The sequence below is a fragment of the Colletotrichum lupini genome, chromosome 4, assembly GCF_023278565.1.
Source record: "Colletotrichum lupini chromosome 4, complete sequence".
Classification (NCBI taxonomy): domain Eukaryota; kingdom Fungi; phylum Ascomycota; class Sordariomycetes; order Glomerellales; family Glomerellaceae; genus Colletotrichum; species Colletotrichum lupini.
In genome coordinates this window covers 4,062,508-4,080,547 of record NC_064677.1, presented here as the reverse complement: position 1 = coordinate 4,080,547, position 18,040 = coordinate 4,062,508, and the positions used below count along the sequence as shown (strand labels likewise).

The 18,040-nt window shown below is 52.4% G+C and overlaps 11 protein-coding genes across 11 annotated transcripts; 4 read left to right on the top strand and 7 right to left on the bottom strand.

Moving 5' to 3' along the window:
- Window positions 1-115: 115 nt before the first annotated feature.
- On the bottom strand, window positions 116-342 carry CLUP02_08323 (uncharacterized protein; the record flags this gene model as incomplete). The annotated part of the gene is made up of 2 exons (XM_049287313.1): window positions 116-174; window positions 264-342. The coding sequence occupies 2 exons, from the start codon at window positions 340-342 to the stop codon at window positions 116-118; spliced, it is 138 nt and encodes a 45-aa protein (XP_049144456.1).
- Window positions 343-348: 6 nt separating this feature from the next.
- Window positions 349-816, bottom strand: CLUP02_08322 (uncharacterized protein; the record flags this gene model as incomplete). The annotated part of the gene is made up of 1 exon (XM_049287312.1): window positions 349-816. The coding sequence occupies one exon, from the start codon at window positions 814-816 to the stop codon at window positions 349-351; it is 468 nt and encodes a 155-aa protein (XP_049144455.1).
- A 347-nt stretch (window positions 817-1,163) lies between these two features.
- Window positions 1,164-1,583, bottom strand: CLUP02_08321 (uncharacterized protein; the record flags this gene model as incomplete). The annotated part of the gene is made up of 1 exon (XM_049287311.1): window positions 1,164-1,583. One exon carries the CDS (start codon window positions 1,581-1,583, stop codon window positions 1,164-1,166), a length of 420 nt encoding a protein of 139 aa, XP_049144454.1.
- Window positions 1,584-1,662: 79 nt separating this feature from the next.
- CLUP02_08320 (uncharacterized protein) lies at window positions 1,663-2,968 on the bottom strand (the record flags this gene model as incomplete). The annotated part of the gene is made up of 3 exons (XM_049287310.1): window positions 1,663-1,766; window positions 1,840-2,097; window positions 2,209-2,968. 3 exons carry the CDS (start codon window positions 2,966-2,968, stop codon window positions 1,663-1,665), a joined length of 1,122 nt encoding a protein of 373 aa, XP_049144453.1.
- Window positions 2,969-3,444: 476 nt separating this feature from the next.
- On the top strand, window positions 3,445-4,101 carry CLUP02_08319 (uncharacterized protein; the record flags this gene model as incomplete). The annotated part of the gene is made up of 3 exons (XM_049287309.1): window positions 3,445-3,462; window positions 3,698-3,789; window positions 3,900-4,101. 3 exons carry the CDS (start codon window positions 3,445-3,447, stop codon window positions 4,099-4,101), a joined length of 312 nt encoding a protein of 103 aa, XP_049144452.1.
- A 1,172-nt stretch (window positions 4,102-5,273) lies between these two features.
- On the top strand, window positions 5,274-5,390 carry CLUP02_08318 (uncharacterized protein; the record flags this gene model as incomplete). Its single annotated transcript, XM_049287308.1, has 1 exon — window positions 5,274-5,390. One exon carries the CDS (start codon window positions 5,274-5,276, stop codon window positions 5,388-5,390), a length of 117 nt encoding a protein of 38 aa, XP_049144451.1.
- Window positions 5,391-9,155: 3,765 nt separating this feature from the next.
- On the bottom strand, window positions 9,156-9,966 carry CLUP02_08317 (uncharacterized protein; the record flags this gene model as incomplete). The annotated part of the gene is made up of 2 exons (XM_049287307.1): window positions 9,156-9,319; window positions 9,768-9,966. The coding sequence occupies 2 exons, from the start codon at window positions 9,964-9,966 to the stop codon at window positions 9,156-9,158; spliced, it is 363 nt and encodes a 120-aa protein (XP_049144450.1).
- A 593-nt stretch (window positions 9,967-10,559) lies between these two features.
- On the top strand, window positions 10,560-14,194 carry CLUP02_08316 (uncharacterized protein; the record flags this gene model as incomplete). Its single annotated transcript, XM_049287306.1, has 11 exons — window positions 10,560-10,623; window positions 10,691-10,727; window positions 11,674-11,884; window positions 11,949-12,296; window positions 12,371-12,510; window positions 12,575-12,708; window positions 12,781-12,896; window positions 12,999-13,288; window positions 13,380-13,522; window positions 13,619-13,829; window positions 14,014-14,194. 11 exons carry the CDS (start codon window positions 10,560-10,562, stop codon window positions 14,192-14,194), a joined length of 1,875 nt encoding a protein of 624 aa, XP_049144449.1.
- A 42-nt stretch (window positions 14,195-14,236) lies between these two features.
- Window positions 14,237-14,637, bottom strand: CLUP02_08315 (uncharacterized protein; the record flags this gene model as incomplete). Its single annotated transcript, XM_049287305.1, has 2 exons — window positions 14,237-14,456; window positions 14,528-14,637. The coding sequence occupies 2 exons, from the start codon at window positions 14,635-14,637 to the stop codon at window positions 14,237-14,239; spliced, it is 330 nt and encodes a 109-aa protein (XP_049144448.1).
- Window positions 14,638-14,665: 28 nt separating this feature from the next.
- CLUP02_08314 (ribosomal protein S9/S16) lies at window positions 14,666-15,666 on the bottom strand (the record flags this gene model as incomplete). The annotated part of the gene is made up of 2 exons (XM_049287304.1): window positions 14,666-14,757; window positions 14,820-15,666. The coding sequence occupies 2 exons, from the start codon at window positions 15,664-15,666 to the stop codon at window positions 14,666-14,668; spliced, it is 939 nt and encodes a 312-aa protein (XP_049144447.1).
- A 416-nt stretch (window positions 15,667-16,082) lies between these two features.
- CLUP02_08313 (glutathione S-transferase domain-containing protein) lies at window positions 16,083-17,662 on the top strand (the record flags this gene model as incomplete). Its single annotated transcript, XM_049287303.1, has 4 exons — window positions 16,083-16,112; window positions 16,195-16,381; window positions 16,595-16,643; window positions 16,702-17,662. The coding sequence occupies 4 exons, from the start codon at window positions 16,083-16,085 to the stop codon at window positions 17,660-17,662; spliced, it is 1,227 nt and encodes a 408-aa protein (XP_049144446.1).
- Between the last annotated feature and the right edge of the window lie 378 nt (window positions 17,663-18,040).

Genomic DNA, 18,040 nt, shown 5'->3' with positions numbered 1-18,040 from the left:
ATTGCCCATTATTGTTCTTATCAAATAAGCGTAGGGCAGAAAGATCGACGGTGAGGCGCCGGCCGAGGCTAGCGCTTTTTCCAACAACCACACTTTGTTCGACGTCCAACAGTCATCAAACGCCGAGCTGGCCGGCAATCCTACCAGAGCAAACAACCATGGAAAAGAAGACGGCTGAATTGGCTGAGCAGAAAGCTGGGTTACATTTCCTTCGCTAGTTGCTCTTTTTTTCTTTCTTTCTTTAATTTCTTTGCATATCTCACACCCCCCGGGCGTATCTTGCATACTTGCACGGCATTCTGAACCGGCATCTGGTGGCTTCGCGGCTGCCTTGCTTTGCATTGCGCATCATTGTCTATGCATCATCCGTCTCTCTTTTGATTGATGGTAACAAGGTACAGACAGGTACGTGCGTACATACATACAGCTGCCGAAGTTACTTCGGGCAGAAGAATAACCAAAAAAAAACCCTAAAAACCCAAAAAAACAGAATGACAAATAGGGAGAAAAGAAGAACCCGAAGAAACGAATAGAAGAAACAAGAACAAGAAAACAAGAGATGAACCCCACCACCCAATTTTTTCTTGCGCAACGACGCAAAGCTCGTGAGAGCATCCAGGCCTGATCTACTACAATACCATAGGTATACATGATTTCTACGACAGGGAAAACAAGAGAGACATACACACGTACATACGTACAACACCAACCCCCCACCCCCGCCCCCATCCTACACACACACTCTCTCTCACGCAACTCGGTGCCCTTTTCCTTTTTTTTTTTCCCGAAGTCTTTTTTTCCGTTTTTGTTTCTCATCCCTTCATTTGCGAGTATCCGGCCTCACTTCTTGAGCGTTATCTGGTGGGCCATCTGCGCCGCGCATTTCATCGTTCGTCGTTCCTCCCGAGTTGCTTTCCTGGTACGCCCATCTATGACCGTCCTTCCGTGAGATTTCCCATTCCCCTTAGGTTTTTTTCTTTACACCACGCACACCCCCTTACCGCTTATACACAGACACACACCACCCACCCCCTTGGCTTAGGAAACAAAAGAAGCCCAAAATCCGCCACCCACATCTCTCTCCCCGTCTTTAGATTTCTCTGTTGTCTTAGCTGACTGTGCCACCGTTCCCCCGTCTGCGATATGACCTAGGCAGGTTCAGCCTAGCCGAAGCTTGGCCTACAAGCACATGGACATGGGCATCGGCAGGAGAGCGGAGGTATCCTGCAAAGAAAAATGAGAAAAGAAAGAATCAAGAGATGTGTTAAGAAAAAAGAGGAAAAGAAGAAGAAGAAGAAAAAATAGAGAAGAAAACCACAAATGGTTAGCCCATTGAGGATGCTGACATAGATACCTGATGCCTGCCCAACCACCTGTTGGAATGCGTGAGAAGGATGATGAGAGCAGTTATCCTCCCTGAAGAACTCCAAAATCCGCGTAACATCGTGTTGGGTCTCCGTCTCTCGTAACAAGACGTTTCCAACTGCCGAGAATGTACATTGAGGGGGAAGAAAAGAGAATAAAATGAGGCCGCCCACAAAAGCCGACCGCCCAGGCGCCACCATGAATACGTTTACGGGCATCTAGACATTGCCCTGAGATGTACGTTTCTTGGGATTTGATCTCAGGGCGAAGCAGCCGACTAAACCCCAAGTCTTCCTTTTATCTGCTTCCTTGATGAGAGCCGGACCCCGTTTGAGCTCCGCCGCCGCCGTTGCCGCTCGATTCTTCATTTGCCTCGTACTGGTCGAGGCAAGCTTCGATGACTAGGAACGGCATTGTCAGCATGGATGCCTTCCCTCACACGACGTACAAAGTTGGGATCGTCCGGGGGCTTACTCTCTATGATCTGCTGCTCCCATACTCCGTATTGGTAGTCGACCAGACCATGTCGCTCAATGCCGTCGCAAAGCCGGACGAGCTCTTTGCCCATTTTTTCAAGGCCTTCTTTGGGGACCAAGGTCTGCGATCGCTGCAGCTGTCTGCCCGGCTCCATCAAATCCTTCTGCATCTGGAATAGTGAGAGCCACGCGTGATTGAAGTCGTTCCATAGTTTGATTCGGTCTCCATGCAAATTTTGGTCGTCCAGGTTGAGGCCTGTGAATTGTCATTGCATTAGTAAATCTGAACCAGAAGAACCCGAAACTCCAATACAGAGCTTGGCGCGAGTAACAGAGCAGAGGGGGGGGGGGGGGGGATCCGACATACCCAGATCGACGACCTGCGTCAGGAGCCAGTTTGACACATCCAGAAGTGACTGGCTGGCGCTTTCGAGCACACCATTGCGGACATTTTGGAAGACACCCCGCAGCGCAGACTGGTATTCCATCCATTTTTCTTCCAGGCCGCCTGTGGCAGAATAGTCCTGCTCTTCCATTGACACGTCGGCACTCGAAGTCTGCTGTGGCATCGCGCCGACGTTAGGGATGTTCGCCTGGTAGTTGGCCATCTGTGGCTGTTGATATGCCGTCGCCGTGGCGCTCGCCGGTTGCGCATGGGGAAGGTTGGAGGTTCCTGTGCTACTACTCGGGTCATTGGAGAAGTACGACGTCGACACGTCTGTCGGCAAGATCGGAGCAGCTGCAGGCTGCCGTTGGAATTGCGCCTGGTTATCGTAGACGGAGCCCGTCGCACCAGTCAGGTTGTCGTATCCCATCGTCATGGCCGCGTTGTATCCACCGAAATTCTGCGCCGGACGGCCGTCCTGGCTATATCCTGAGGGGTAATGCATAGTATTCGCCGCCATGGGCGCGTTGAAAGAGCCTGCTACCGGCTCTTGGTAATTGTAGGTGCTGTAGCTACCCGTGCTTCCCATGCCTCGCGCCTGCGAGGGCGAAGTGTTTAGTGGCGCTGGCCTGTTGTATCGCTCGGTCGAACCTGTAGCCATGTTGCGGCGCTGCTGCAAAGGGTCTTGTTGCTGTTGTTGTTGCTGTTGTACGTTATATCTTGGGTTGGAGGTGGGATGCATGGGCGCTTCATTCTGCCTCCGACGGGGATTGGGATCATCCATCCCACGAGGGGTTTGGTCGCCGGTCGGCTCCGAGGGCAAGCCTACCGTATGCGCCGGCGGCAACGGAGCTGGCGATGTATACAGTAAGGCCAGTTTGGGCCGTCGGACCGGTCACAAGACCGTCCAATTGTCGTGTTGGGGTCCGTTAAACGCTACTGCGTTCCTCTCCCTCTTGCCTTGTCTTCCTCCGGGACTAGCGTGTCCAAAATAGCCAGGCGGTGGCGTGTAACGAAATTTCTTTGCTGGTGACAGCGGACGACGCGGGGAGCTATTTTGTCCAGGTGGATATGGCTCCGCGAAGCAAGATGAGTTGTCGACGTGTCGCGCAAAGTGAAAATAGACAGAGGTCTGGACTCGACCAGGCGGTACTGGCGGATGGTAACGTCGCGAGCCTTAATAATGGCGAGGCAAGGTCGGTGCCGATGGATTCCAAGATGTCAAAAGAGACAAAGGTAAGGAAGCGTTGACTTGGACCTGGGGGTCGGAGAGCCTGATGTGTGATGCCGATGTAGGGTCTGTCTGATGTCGAGCCGGGCAAAGGGCAGCACGGGATGGGCTGGCAGGTTCCTCGGGCGGAGGGTAATAGAAGTGGCTTTTATGAATTGAATTGGGAGGGAAGATGGCGGATAGAGTAAAGGATGGGGAGAACAAGGAAGTTAACTGTTCAGACTTGCTTGTCGCGACCAGCTCGGCGAAGCTAGCGCCGGTCTACTTCATGCCCTGACGCCTGAAGGTTCGGGAAGACTAGACGAAGACTGGCGACGAGTCGTTGGTGTCTTGTGAGTCGTCAGAGAAGTTTAGATTTTGGTAAACAAAAAGCCAGCGAATGGGGTGGATATCGCGCTGAGTTGTCAAACTGGTGTCAGGTTTGATACCAGGAAGATCCTGGATGGAGCATGCACCACGATGTCCAACATTACAAGCCGGTCCCTGCGCGATCTGCTTGGGCAATGAAGCCGCACCAGGGTCTCAGCGACCACCGAGTCGCCTTGACGCAAGATGCGATTCGTCAGAGCAAGAGCAAGCGTCGGGCGGACCGATCTGGTCTTGAGATGAGGTTGGTGACCCGAGGCTTGGGCCTTGAGCCTTGAGAGAGGCTGTGCGGCCGTGTGCTGGGTTGGGGGATATGGGGCTTGTGGTGAGGCTCGTGATGTGGATGGACCAAGACCGAGGACCACTTTTACTGCTCGTAGCTTAGTGCTGCGAGGCTAGACGCGAGTCTATGTAGCCTTGGAGAGGGGAAGGGGGTTCTGCTTTTGCCTGACAGGGAAGAACTGGGTAAGCTTGTGACGATGTGAGAGATGTTATGGGGCGGATTCGGGGTGTTGGTGTGGAGGAAGACGTGAACGGTAGTCTCGGGGTTGGTCTTATAACATGGGAGGGATGCAGATATGGGTCGATGCCGGCAGGATCAGAATTAAAGGAAGGGTGTAAGTAGGGAGTGAGGGGAGAAAAAAAAGTAATAAGAGGGCAGATGAAAAAAAAGCAATGATAATCCAAAGAGACCTGGACTAAAATGGGGGTAACTAGGTAGGTGGGTGTGAGTGAGTGAGTGACATTGATACATGGGAAGAAGTGTGTGTGTGTGTGTGAGTGAGAGTGTGCGAGTGAGAGTGAGGCCCGGGAACTTAAGGTGAGGCGGGAAGACAAGCAGCTGCTGCCAGAGTGAAAAAGAAGAAGAGACAAGCAAGCACTTGCCTTCCAATCCAAAGGGGAACAGACCAATGATGGAAGCTAGGTAGACCAAGCCCAAGGAAGTCTGTGCCGGGAGGAGGGGACGGATGGGACTAAAAAAGAAGACCCGAAGCCAGTGGCAGAGACAATGGCGAGCGAGAGGAGCCCAACAAGTACCACTACCGGTCGGTTGATTGTAGTGTAATGCAGAGCAAAAGAGTAATGAACCCGGCAGACAGCGCCGTGGTCGAGGAAGTATCCGTTCCGTGGAGTAAGGTAGGGCAGATTCAATCCAAGTGCGGCTAGATGGCCCCAAAGAGAAACAAGCTGGACCTCGTACCGCGCCAGGAAGACCCAGATGTAATCTAAAAGTGGTTTTACCTCAAAAAAAAAAAAGTGAAGAGGCCGAACTGGCTCAATGCCTGCTGACAAGTTCGTCTTCTCCAAAAGGATTGCCCTGGTCCAAATGCGCGTGGCAGCCCAGCAAGAGAACTGCGGGCAAAAGAGTAAAAGTGCGGCACCAGCAGAGCAAAGTAGCGGCCGTAGCGGAACGAACCTGCGAGATGGAGCTTTGAATCTTTAATAAGGTATGGATATAGTTGTCGAACGACGTCGAGAACCTCGAGCTGGATCTGGAGTTGGGGAGATGAAGTTGGAGCTGACACCCGGCCGAACGAGGCACGTTATGCAGCGATCTGCAAGGTAATGTCGAAAGATGGGGGTTCCCTGGTTGGCAACCGGCTGTCTGGTAAAGAAGGCGTAGTGGACAAAAATGGACGAGATGCAGGCGATAGATGATTGATGGGTGTGGACATTGACGTGGGTGCGAGAGACTGAGTGTGAGTGGGCGATCGAGTGTCTCTCTTGCAATGGAGGGTGGGCTTGTGCTTGTGTTGGCGCCGACGATGGGTAGAGGCAGGATAGGCGGATGGCAAGGGGGTGTGAGATACGAAGACTTGGGAGAGGTAGTTGTATCTGATGTATCTTTCCTTCCGATTGTTGCTGAGTTGAAGAGCAAGAGAAAGAGAGCAAACGGCTTGAGAGGCAGGCAAGTAAGACTTGAACTGGCCGGGTAAGTCTGGACAGGTGACCGCTGCAGTGCGTGCTGTAACACTTTACGACTACCCCGAGTAAGAATGACGAGACGAGGTGTTTGGAGAGAAGTAGATGAAGAGAGAGAGAAGAGCGAAGGTGGGTGCGCGTATGTGTGTGTGTAAGAGAAAGACAGAAGAGTCAAAGGTGGTAAGAGTAAAGAGGCTTATGCAGCAGAGCCAAAGCCAACTGGCTCACACCCCATAACCGGGGCTAGTTTGCGAGCACAGAGTCAGGTCTTGTCAGGTGCCTTGCGCTGGGTTCGTCTGCAGGACTCTGGAATGTAAAGCCGCAGAGAGCTTTGGGTTTTGCTACGGTAATCGCTGGTGCGTTATTGTTGGTGAGAGTTGGGCGGTCTGATCTGGTAGTACGGATGACCTCAGGATAAGTAAAGCTCGATGGGGCACGGTGTGAATGAGTAGAGATAGGCGATGGACAGTTGTCGATTGAAATATCGATATAATGAAAAACGCGGCAAACGGGCGGCTCTCTTCTTTCTTCCACACTTCCTCAGTATCTGAGAGGAGTATTGAGGGGGAGACAAGAGGTATGGCTCAGCAGAGTGTATCGAGAGGACGGACGGGCGGACAGACGACGAGAGATGAGATGGGATGGGATGGATGAGATGGAAGCAAAGCAGCCGGCTCAGCCAGGGAAAGACTGCCATGGGGGTGTGCTGAGCTTGCTTGTTGGTCCCCTTCCCATTCTTCCCACCCCTTCGTTTTCTCTCGTCTGTTTCGCGGCAGTGATGGGGTTGCTCGAAGCACGCCCTTCCATTCTCTTTCACACCCCATCGGGGGCTGACATACCTACGGTACTTGCCTATTGCACCTTATGTCAGTTTGTATTGCTTCATCGTCACTGGCTTTGCTGTACCTCGTGTTTAAGCCATGTCTCCTCCTCTACCTACTTGATCGGGCATCGACTCTCGAGAGAGTCCTGGCATGGTTGGATGCCACTGTCCCTTTCATTCTACAGTTCTGCTCTGGAAAAGTTCGGCCCCGGTGTCTGTAAAAGTCAATGTGTCCGCCCACACTGTGACCCGTTTCGTTTCGATTTTCTGCTCGATGTCGGGCGGGTCTGAGTAGTTGGGGTCATCGATATGACTTAATCCGTCATCTCCTCTTCTCAATAATACCAGCTACGATTTGAGTTCCTCCGATCGGGACCGCAGGCGGTCGGGTTGCTGATGAAGCTGAGACAAGAGATCACCTGATTGACTGAATGAATGGAGAGAATGATACAGAGTCCCTGTCCTGCTCTACTGCTTTCCCCTCGGTGCGATGCCAATGACGAGCCCCCTGGACGATGAGCTGGAGGGATCGTAAAAGTTAAAAAAAGTCTGTGAGCACCCAGATGGCTGGATTTGGGGGCGTTGTTTATTACCTCTATGAGACAAGCCCAGTGACCCTTGTTCGTTGGTACTCCTTCGCCTCCCCTGGCTCTCAGCCAGGGGGAAGCGCACTCCAGCCACTCTTCCACACAATTGCTTGCATTTCTTTTGTGAAGCACCTTTACCCTCTTCTTTCCCCGGCACATTGTTTTCCGCCGAAAGGCCTTGTCACTGGGTCCCATTTGGAACCCTCGAGGCACCGTATTCGTTAGCCTGGCTTCGATTGCTTCTGTCGGTAGAGCTTCAGACCCCAGATAAAAAGCCCTTCAATGATGAGGCGAGGCGAGGCGATGCACTGCCGATGCCGAATGACGTACATACATCGTCGTCGTAGACACCCACTTCAGTCCATGGCGGAGCAACAGACTGATCGTCAGCTTCGGAGCGGAGGAGGGAAAAAAAAGAGGAGAGACTAGGGAGAGCATGACAAAGCCGTCGAATCTCTCACACTTCAGATGCTCGAGACAACGATAAACCATGCTTCAAGTGTCTCTCGCCCCGGCTGGCAACCTCGTTGACTAAGAAATCGGAACTTGAAGCGCATCGTTATGCGAATGGGGTAACCGTTAGCCGGTACAGACCAGCTAGCCAAGTCCCAGCTAAACTCGATACTTGAATCGTGCAGCAACTGCATCCCTACAAAGGAACCCGACTCATTATGGCCTCCAATTTCAGCCAATAGCCAAGCCCCCGTCCACTGGACTTCGAGACGCTTGTTTGGGCTTGGCCTCTGATAATATGCGTCAAACCAGTGTGGGAGAGCGAACCTCAAGCTGACAATTGAAGCCCGATTTCTCAGGTTTCAGAGCCACCAATGAAGCCAGCAGGAACAGCTTTTTCGTCGCGATTCAGTCAAACTTGGGGGGAGATACCGATGTGCAACGAGGCAAATCGAGCCGTCTCGGATTGGGGGGGGGGGGGGGGGGGGGGATACACTGCACGTTAACTGCAGATTTCGTGTGAGGGGGAAAAAATCCCAGATGGAAAATGGCCCGAATCGGCCCCCAAGAAAAATTGGGCTAAAAGGAAATCGGTGGAGCAGTTGTCAAGTCAAGACCAGACAGGAAGAGGCTTCCGTTCCCGCGAGTCTCTCATTGATAGAGTCTTCGAAGCCAATGGAAGGCGAGAAATGAAAATGACACGCAGCCATTTGGAATATTGGAAAGGGGGCCAGCCAAGTTGACACACAAGGACTCGAAACCCCCTTTCGCTGACGAGTGCGAAAAAAAACCGAATGGTATTGATAACCTGCCCGAACCAGACCAGGTTCGGCGACTTGGTGAGACTCGACGATGCCCAATGGGTGCGGTGATGGAAGCCTCACTTTTCGATTTACCGGTCTTGGATGGCCATTTCCCTAAGTGCATCCGAGTAGGTATTCTTTCACGAGACGAAAGGGAAAGCGGCACGGACGTTGACACTTTCATTCGAGAAGAACATTATGCAGACGGGCCTTGGAGTACTTGATGGACGTGCATATCTGTGCAGTTCCAAGTCAATTGCAGCCTTCTTTTTAGGAGCAGTACTTTGCATGGTGCGCAGGTAAATAGAGACGGAGATATTTGAATCGAAGGTATAGGTACCTTGGTGATTGCAAAGTGAACACGCGTTGGCCTTGATGAAAGACAAGAACCATGAACCTTGCGCGAATGTCGAGCGTGCCAAGGGGCATATAGGTGAGCGCCAGAAAGGATTAGACGGGGAGCAACTTAGCAAGTGAGGTCGAAGAGGTCGATGCAAGACCCCGGTCAGGCAGCCAGGGTTGCAAACCTGGGCTCTGTGGGTTCCTGAACGAGTGCCGGTACCTTGCTTGAGTGGTTCGGAGTGTACGGAACGCGGCAATGTATCTGTACATTGTGGATGTGGCTGCTCCTACTGCAGCTGCAGGGTTGAAGGTCACCCCCTCTCTGGTCCCCTCTCCTCTGAGTCGGGGCCCTTTTGAGGAGGAGCCCTAGCGATACAGGGATCGTGCCTGAATACAACATTTCACACATGGACGGGCAGGCCTGTGAATGGCTCCCATTGCTCTATTGCGAATGTTGCAGAGGTCGAGAAGGTGGGGTTCGCCTGGCAGCTCGATGCAGCATCTGGCTGGACGATGGCTTCGGTTGGTCTTGTGTGGAACTCAGCCCAGAGAGGTGGTGTGAAAGCTTCTCAACTGCTTGCTTCAGGAACAGGAGCAAAACCCAACCAGCCTCGCTTGGTACTTGGCTTTCGGCAAACGAGGAGGAGGTGGGAGGTGATGAGCACCTGCAGTCGGAGTGTCCTCTGTCATTTGAGATTGCATTAGTCGGAACGCTCCCTGGACACGGCAAAAACGACCAGACCTTGCCTTACCACCAAGTTTCTCCCAGTAAGGTTCTGTGCCTCCCCTTGGCGAGGCATGATGTGTCTATAGTTGTATTGTTCATGGGGTCGTTTGTCGAGCCTGGGTGTGTGGCAGTGGTGGATGTATCCGTACGGATACCTTGAGTAAGCATGCTTTCCACCAAATTGCGGTGCATAGTCCAGACTGCGCATACGCAATACCTACCTCAGCCCGAGTACTTCGTACTGCACCTGAAGGCTCAGGGCAGATGAGATGAGGTGTATCCGTACCGTGTATGTACGGAGTATTGAGGTGAGGTCGGGTGAGGGTCGAGCGCGCGCGATTCGGACGTAGGTTGACCCGGACGTATTTGCGTTGCTTCCGCGGCACCAAGACGCAGGGGAACAAAATTGTGGTCTGGGGCTCAGTGCTCACAGACGTTGTGAGATGCCGCGATGTGGTGGGCCTCACATCTCCGGTGAAAAGCATTGCGGTTCCGCTACGGATATGCTCCCATTACCAATGCCGTGCGTGAGCCTGCATTTCGGGGGGCTGGGATCCACATTTCGACGAGATTTCATCACGACAGCTCTGATCCAGCGTAATGAGATGTGAGAAAAGACGTCCGAGTGTTCCAGGTCGCTTCATCGCTTGTATCCGTACCCGTAGCATCGTACCTCTACACGCGTAAGATATGGAAGTTGCCTTGTAAGGTAGATGACGGTTATTGTCGTGTAAGGTGGCTGATAGAAGTGAGCTGTGAGGCGAGCTTTTGCCCCTTCCATTTTGGGAGATCGAGTGCCTTGATGCAGGGGACGCGCCTCCCCAATAGAATAGGTATGTACACGTACTGTTGACGCCTTACGGGCCTCAAAAAATATAGTATCAACTGAGGCAGGAAGTTGGAACGTCGGGGAAGCTATTTCGGGAAAGAACATCTCAGCGCACCTTCCATACTTCCATTTACTACTACGACATCCAAGGGCGGGCAGTATCCGTCTGTGTAACTAGCAAGTACGTCGGTACTACCTACCTACCTTGTCATGCGACGAAGCCAGATACAAAATATTTTGGTTCATGCAATGGAAATGGAAAGCTTGCGCTCGCCGCGCTTATGCTTTACCTACTTCATCATTGCTCCCCCGGGTACGATACATTCGGAATGGCATTCGGAGTAAAGATAAAAGGAGACGAGCAAGACATCCGGATCAAGTGCCGTCGGGTGTACATATCACGCTCTTCACACCAAGGTAAGGTAGACACGGAGTAATAGCTTAGTTCAAACCCTCGAATACCCGATAGGTCTAGCGGCCCACGGGTTTCCTGCTCTTCTCCAAAGTCAAACGCTGCGTCCGGCTAATGCATTCTAAGTACCACTGTGGGACTGGGGCGGAGTTTCTCCAACACGATTAATTTTGGGCGAGGATATCCTGCCAGCAGCTCCCGCTATTCTGCCCCCAAGTGTGGCTGCGGCCGCTATATGACCGCCGGTCTTAGGCACATATATAAGCTAAGCTCTGCGTAGTTAGTATTTAAGTAGGTTAGGCTAATTAGAGGCCGTTAATTAACTTAAATTATTTTAATAAAAAGTATAATAATCGACGCGTTAGTTTAAGTTAACGTATTAGCCTAAGTCGACGATTCTATTAAATTAGCCTAATTACCTAGCTACTTAATTAACTTATTTAAAAAGCTAGTAGCGGCTTATTAATAGTAGTCTATAAACGAGGTTAAGGATTTACGATACTTATTTAAGTAAGTTAACTTTATGAGGTATTATTATTTTTAATTACGATTACTATTTCGTAAGTAGCCTCGTTAAGCGCTACTCTAGCCTTAGGTAGGGTAAAGAAGTGCTAGTTATAAAGTAAATAGTCGTACTCTACGTAACTATATTTATTATAATTAACGGCGCTAATAAACGAAGGGATTATTAATTTTGCGATTATTCCCTTTTTATAGTATATTAACGTTAGGAATAGTTTTAATTAACGGTAGTAATAATAGTAATAGTAGCGACGGTAAGGTCGATAAAGTAGTAGTTAGAGGTAAGTATAATAAGTAGGTAGGTAGGTAGGTAGGTAGCTAGGCTCCGGGCTCGGAGGCAGCGGAGGTCAAGCCACAGCCTGGGGGCAGAATAGCGGGAGCTGCTGGCAGGATATCCTCGCCCTTAATTTTCCCTCGATGTCGTTGGAGTCTTTCTCTTGACATCCGAACACCGTTCCTCTCCAGTCTCCAGTCTCCAAAGTCCAGCGTCCATTGTCCACTCATTCTGCCGCCCATCGTGCTGTCTGCTCCACTACACCACACCATACCGGAATATACGCCATTACACCAACACCTTCTTCACACGCCGCCGGCCTTTCGATACCACCTACATCGTGTCTCCATCCTGACCTTACTCGGTGTCTGTCTTTTTGCCTGAACTACCTTACCTTGCGCTAGTACTCACTGCAGACGCAAGAACCAAGGCCAAGACGACAAACCTTGGACCAGATAAAGCACGTGTGGTTACAGCGTTGAGTGCCAATCAAGCGCTTGCCCACACGCCTTGGGCAGCACGAACTCAATGGCCCAACCATACTTCTTACGCTGGAACGCTCCCGCCCACTTCTTCTTCCTCCTCTTCCAGTCGGGTTGATTGCATTCCCAACCTGCCTAGCTCATCGGGGGACCAGCTGCCTGCATCCAAGGCTTCTCAAGACTCAAGGCACGGCTTACGGCTACCTTACCGCAGCAACTTAAACTCCGGATGCAAGGCACCATGGCACCGCGCTGGAGTCTGGACAGGCAAAGCCTGCGTAAAGCGCGCTAAGAACGTTCAGAACCGCGCTTAGGTATGCCATCTGCGTTTGCGGCATCGCTTCAAGGTGAGGTTGGCTGACGTGGGGAGTCTCCAGCAACCTTCACGACGCCTTACCTAAGACGACGTAGCAGATGGTTTCAACAAAGCACCGTCACCTGCTTTTCAGCCGGCGCCGTCCCTCCAAATCCCCGACTCGTCTCCCGAGGCTTGTCAAATACCGTCTGTCTGTAGCCGTAACAATACAGCTTTGGACAGCGAATCTTCTACCAGATAACTGAAGGCCCGACTCAGCGGAGATGGGCGTCGTGCCTTGGAAACTGACCGCCAACGGTCGAACGAGAGGCGCCCAATCGCCGTCTTTGCTCTAGTCGAGATCACGTTTTCCATCTACACACACACCCTGAAGCATGCTTCCAAGGTGCTAGGTAGCCACCTGCGATTGTGGTGTGGCAGACCTAGCGTGTGCATGTGTTTGTGTACTTCACCCCTCCTTCAAGGCTCCAATCCTTTCTTCCTCGGCATGGTCTGGCCCGTCACGCAGCCGTTGGATGTTCTTGGGCCGATCTCAGCCTCACACAAGGCGACTACCGTCGATCATCTCAACCGACGCCTGGTTGATCCCCGGAGCTCACCATGAGATGCTCACTCGCCAAAAGAAAGTCAGCCCGCAGAGAGATCCTTCCCCAACCTCAGTCCGATCTTCCATCCACTCAAGCACATGGCCTCAGAAAAGAATGTAACGTCGGAGGGTGTTTGGAGCACACGTTGGCAGCTCGAGCTCAATAGCCTCGTTATCGCATCGTCTAGCATTGTTCCGATCTTGCCTCCCTCCCAAAACCACAAACCACTACCCACCACCCCATCCCGTCGTCTCAAGCTGCCATCACCGCCTCTGCCGCTACCGTTATTGCGCCTCGCCCGCCGGTCGATTGGTTCAGAACCTTTGTCGTTCCCTCCTTGCATCGGGATATACGCCCCATGCTCTCCCACGTTCTTGTCCAAAACGTACATGGCAATAGTAACGGCCTGCTCATCTCAAGTGCCGCCTTGCCTGATGCGGCGAAACCAGCCGAGTCGTGCTGTCCACCATCTCCAGCTTCACCCTCCGATTAAACCCATCACCGGAAGAACAAAGCCGTCACCGAAAACGGCCACCAAAAGGTGAAACCAGCTCCACGAACCTTCGATTTACTCGTGCCATGCTTCTAGAAACCTTCGGAGGACAGGACAGGCTTGAGCGTCTGTGCTCTCGCTGTCGTCTCCTTTAGGGGTTACCTTGTGTGGGAAATTGAAACAAGGCCCTCGGCGGACGCACTTCTGCAACGTTGGCAATAGGGGCGCCATCACTAGCCTTGACGCCAGAGATGTCAACGCGCTTGCTCACGGACCCCTCTAATAACGTCCACAACTTCAACCCGCCCGCAGCTTTACACAGGTGCCAGCTTGTGGTCTATGATTCTGGCCTGATAATGACACACGGGGGCTACCTTCACTCTCTCTCAGACCCAGTTTCAATGCGCGCCGAAAAACCTTTCACGGCCGCTCCGTAAGGTACACGTACAACCGTTGCAAGTGGTCATTGCACGCGCTAGTTAAATGAACCGTATCAGCCAAAAGACATCTCTGTCGCGACAATAGTTACTGCCACCACTGCGGTCAATGACGGCAGGACATAGAGGGTGGCCCTAAATCGCGCTTCCGAATGTCGGTCCTGAGCATTCCAACACTAGGTTCCAGATCCTGACATTGAACCATCTAATAATCAAATTGGTTGTTAACTCTGACTTTTGCGTTGATTCATGGTCCAAGGTCTGTTGTCTATCAGTTGCAGTTGGGATAAGGACAATTAGAATCGAAGACACCACGTTGCTTCTCCGCGAATTGCATGGATCAGGTATCAAGGCGTGGTAGCAAGAGCGTTGACGCTAAACCGACCGCTTTCTGTCAACCCGTTCAACTAGTGTGTTGCCGGATATGATTCCTCACCTCTTCATGCCTGCAATTTGCTTTCCAGCTATCAAGCGCAGCCGGTAGTACCGATAGCAGACTCGTCCAAAGCTCCAACACCTCTGGATCCGTGCTGGTACAAGGAGACTGCGAGCTATGCCGAGCAGGTAGACCGGAGTTGACCGTGTCCAAGCTGTGTCGTAGCTGTGCCCTAGCCGCATTATTCCTTTGCGTAATTTGGGCTCACATATTACGAAGTAATTCCCTTTGAGAGGAATTCGCCCGCCGATATGGGACATGAGGCAAGTATACATCATAGGCTGGCATTGTAAGAGCTGCCTCTGTTCTATGAATACACGGGGGTGGTAGTACAACAACAAAATGAGAACATTGCCTGGCGATGCCATCATGAACGCCACGCATTGAAAGAGATTTCTATCTCTTGACCCAGGCGGGCATCTTTCTGGCCTTGACATGACCATGCTTCTTTCTCTCAACTTGTCTAGGATCGCGGGTAATGCAGCCAGCTGTAGCGTTGAACTTGTCAGCAACAAACCGAAGATCACTCTCACCACGGGAGTTGACTTACCTTTTCTTAGTATCGGCTTAAGAGCTGGTTCGTGGACCAAGACAGCCTTGGCAATTGCCAACGTAAGAGCCTCGGCTTGACCGGTCACACCGCCGCCTTCAACAAGTGCCCACACGTTGTACTTGTCTGTTCTCGCAGTGCTCCGGAGCGCCCAGATGGCGCTCTCACGATCATGAACTCTGCCGAATGCCTCGTTCAGGGGTTTGCCGTTGATCAGCATCTCTCCAGTGCCCTCCACAACCCAAGCGCGGGCGCTCGACGTCTTCCTACGGCCAACACCTAAAGCGCGTCCATATCTGTCGAGAGGCACAACCTTGGCCACATTCTTGTACGGGTCGATATCGCGTTTGAATTCCTGCAGGGCTTCTTTGACCTCGCTGGGCATCAGTCCGGGGTGGATCTGATGCAGCCGCTTAACCATGGTAAGAACTTGGCTAAAGGGCATCGCCTTGACTGGTTCTCCAGTGGTCTGTCGGTAACCCTTCAAGTTCCTCCATATTTGTCGTGGGACCAATTCCGGGGGCGCCAAAGGAAGGTGCTGGTATCTCTCCACGAGAGCAGAAAGTCGGATGTAGGCGTCGTTGAAGCGAGGCTCTCTGGAGAAGTAGGATGGCGAGATGGGTAGTGGACGAGCCTTCGTGATCCCTTCAAAAGGCCGCTGGGGAGGCAAATCCAGCTTTGTGTCGATTTTGGATTCGCTGTTTTCAACTTGAGGATCGCTCGTAGTCGACAGGCTCTTGAAGCTCGATTGCAGGCTCGATCGTTGCCATTGAGGCTTCATCGACTGACCCTTTGCCAGTTGGCGCAAGCAGAGCGTCTGCTGCAGGCCCTGGCGTAAGCTCGACATTGTTGCGGGACCTCGAGCAGCGCCCTCGTTGATGCGGTTGCTGTCGCGATATCGTGAACTGGAGACAGACTTGAACACCAATAGACAGAAATCTTTCCTAGCTTCGTAGCTGGGTTACGGCAGAACATCGGACGATACGCGAGTCACGTGGTGTGGCGTGAGCGCCACAGACGCTTGGATCCTTTCTTGCCGCACTTTACCCCTCACACACCGCAGCTGGTTGCCCTGGCGTTCGAGCTGCCGTCAATCGAGCGAGGGGCTTTCGGGTGGCGGGGCACTGCGGTCGAAATTTCATTCAAAAAAATTACTGTCACCCTGGCGGGGAACCTGAACTTTTCTCTCTCCTCTCTCTTGTCCATCACATCACGCACCTTTTGATACCCTTCCATCCCTCTCGGTCAAACAACTGATTCAAGATGGCGTTCGGAAAGCTCTTCACCTACCCGGTAAGAAAAGAAACCCCAAATTACTCTTCAGCTTCACGATGTCTAGGAATCTGATCGCTAACGAATATCGTCACCCCTCCAGGCTAACCCCCGCACCACGGCCATCCGTGCCGTCGCGAAGGCCAACAACGTCGACCTCGAGTTCATCGAGGCTGACCCTACCAAGCCCTCCGTTGAGCACCTCAAGGCCAACAAGCTCGGCAAGGTCCCCGCCTTCCTTGGCGAGGATGGCTACCCTCTCTCTGAGTGCATCGCCATTGCCATCTACAGTACGTTCTGAGTCATACTTTGCCGGTCTCGTTTTTCGAACACACAAAAACAACATCCCACGATTCGCAATATGATGATCAAGCTTTTTCAAATACAGTTATCCCTGTCTGAATTTCTTTGTTGACATAGTCTAAATTTCTGATCCTACCATTGGCACCGTCTACTCACTATTAGATATCGTTTGTGTAGCAAGAGCTAACGAGATGCCACAGTCACCTCCCAGAACGAGAAGACCACCCTCCTCGGCAAGACCAAGCAGGAGTAAGGGCACCGGAAGCGCATCTTCTCAGAAGTACGAGGCTAACAACTCTTCATCTAGCTACGCCTCCATTCTCAAGTGGATGTCCTTTGTGAACTCCGAGGTCCTCCCCCCCATGGGCGCCTGGTACCGCCCTCTCCTCGGCAAGGACCCCTACAACAAGAAGGCTGTTGAGGACTCCTCCAAGGTCGCCCTCAAGGCCATCAAGGTCATTGAAGAGCACCTCCTCAGCAACACCTACCTCGTTGGCGAGCGCATCACCCTCGCCGACCTCTTCGCCGCTGGCATCATTGCCCGTGGCTTCGAGTTCTTCTTCGACAAGGCGTGGCGCGCGGAGAACCCCAACGTCACCCGTTGGTACCAGACCATCATCAACCAGGACATCTGGACCGCCGTCACCGAGAAGCAGGAGTTCCTCGAGACCCCCAAGCTGACCAACGTCGCCCCCAAGAAGCCTGAGCAGCCCAAGAAGGAGGCTGCCCCCAAGCCTGCCCCCGCTCCCGCTGCTGAGGAGGCTCCCGCCGCCCCTAAGCCCAAGCACCCCCTTGCTGAGCTCCCCCGCGCCACCTTCGACCTTGAGGAGTGGAAGCGTCAGTACTCCAACATCAAGAACCACGATGAGGCCATGCAGTGGTTCTGGGACAACGTCAACCTCGAGGAGTTCTCTCTCTGGAAGGTGAAGTACAAGTACAACGACGAGCTCACCATGACCTTCATGTCCAACAACCTCATCGGCGGCTTCAACAACCGTCTTGAGGCTTCCCGCAAGTTCATCTTCGGATGCGCTGCCGTCTACGGCACCAACAACGACTCCGTCATCGAGGGCGCCTTCGTCATCCGTGGCCAGGACTACAAGCCCGCTTTCGATGTCGCTCCCGACTACGAGAGCTACGACTTCGAGAAGCTTGACGCTTCCGCCCCCGAGACCAAGAAGTTCGTCTCTGACTCTTGGGGATGGGAGGCCCCCATTACCCACAACGGCAAGGAGTACCCCGTTGCCGACGGCAAGGTCTTCAAATAAGCGCATCGCTCAACGGAGTGATCCAAAGTTCATGGCTTATGGCAGAGATGAAATGAGTTTACGAATAGGCTAGGAGGGTGTGCAGATGATGTTATGGACCCGAAGAGGAATATCCTGTGCGTAATGCCCACGGCTGTGTGCCAAGTTACTAGGTCTGAGTCACTAGGACGAGGCAAAAGATGCAGGTTGTTCCTGATCAAAATCAAAAGAACACTTTTTTCAATTTCACTAGTCTCCACGTGCATATTTTTGAATTGAATGTGATGCTTCCATAAGCTCATGCTAAGGGGTATCTCGATGCTACCAAGTCTTATCTCCGTATTCTGTGTCTTTCTTCCCAACCTCGCATATGTCCCGGTTCTGCCAAAGACTCCTCCG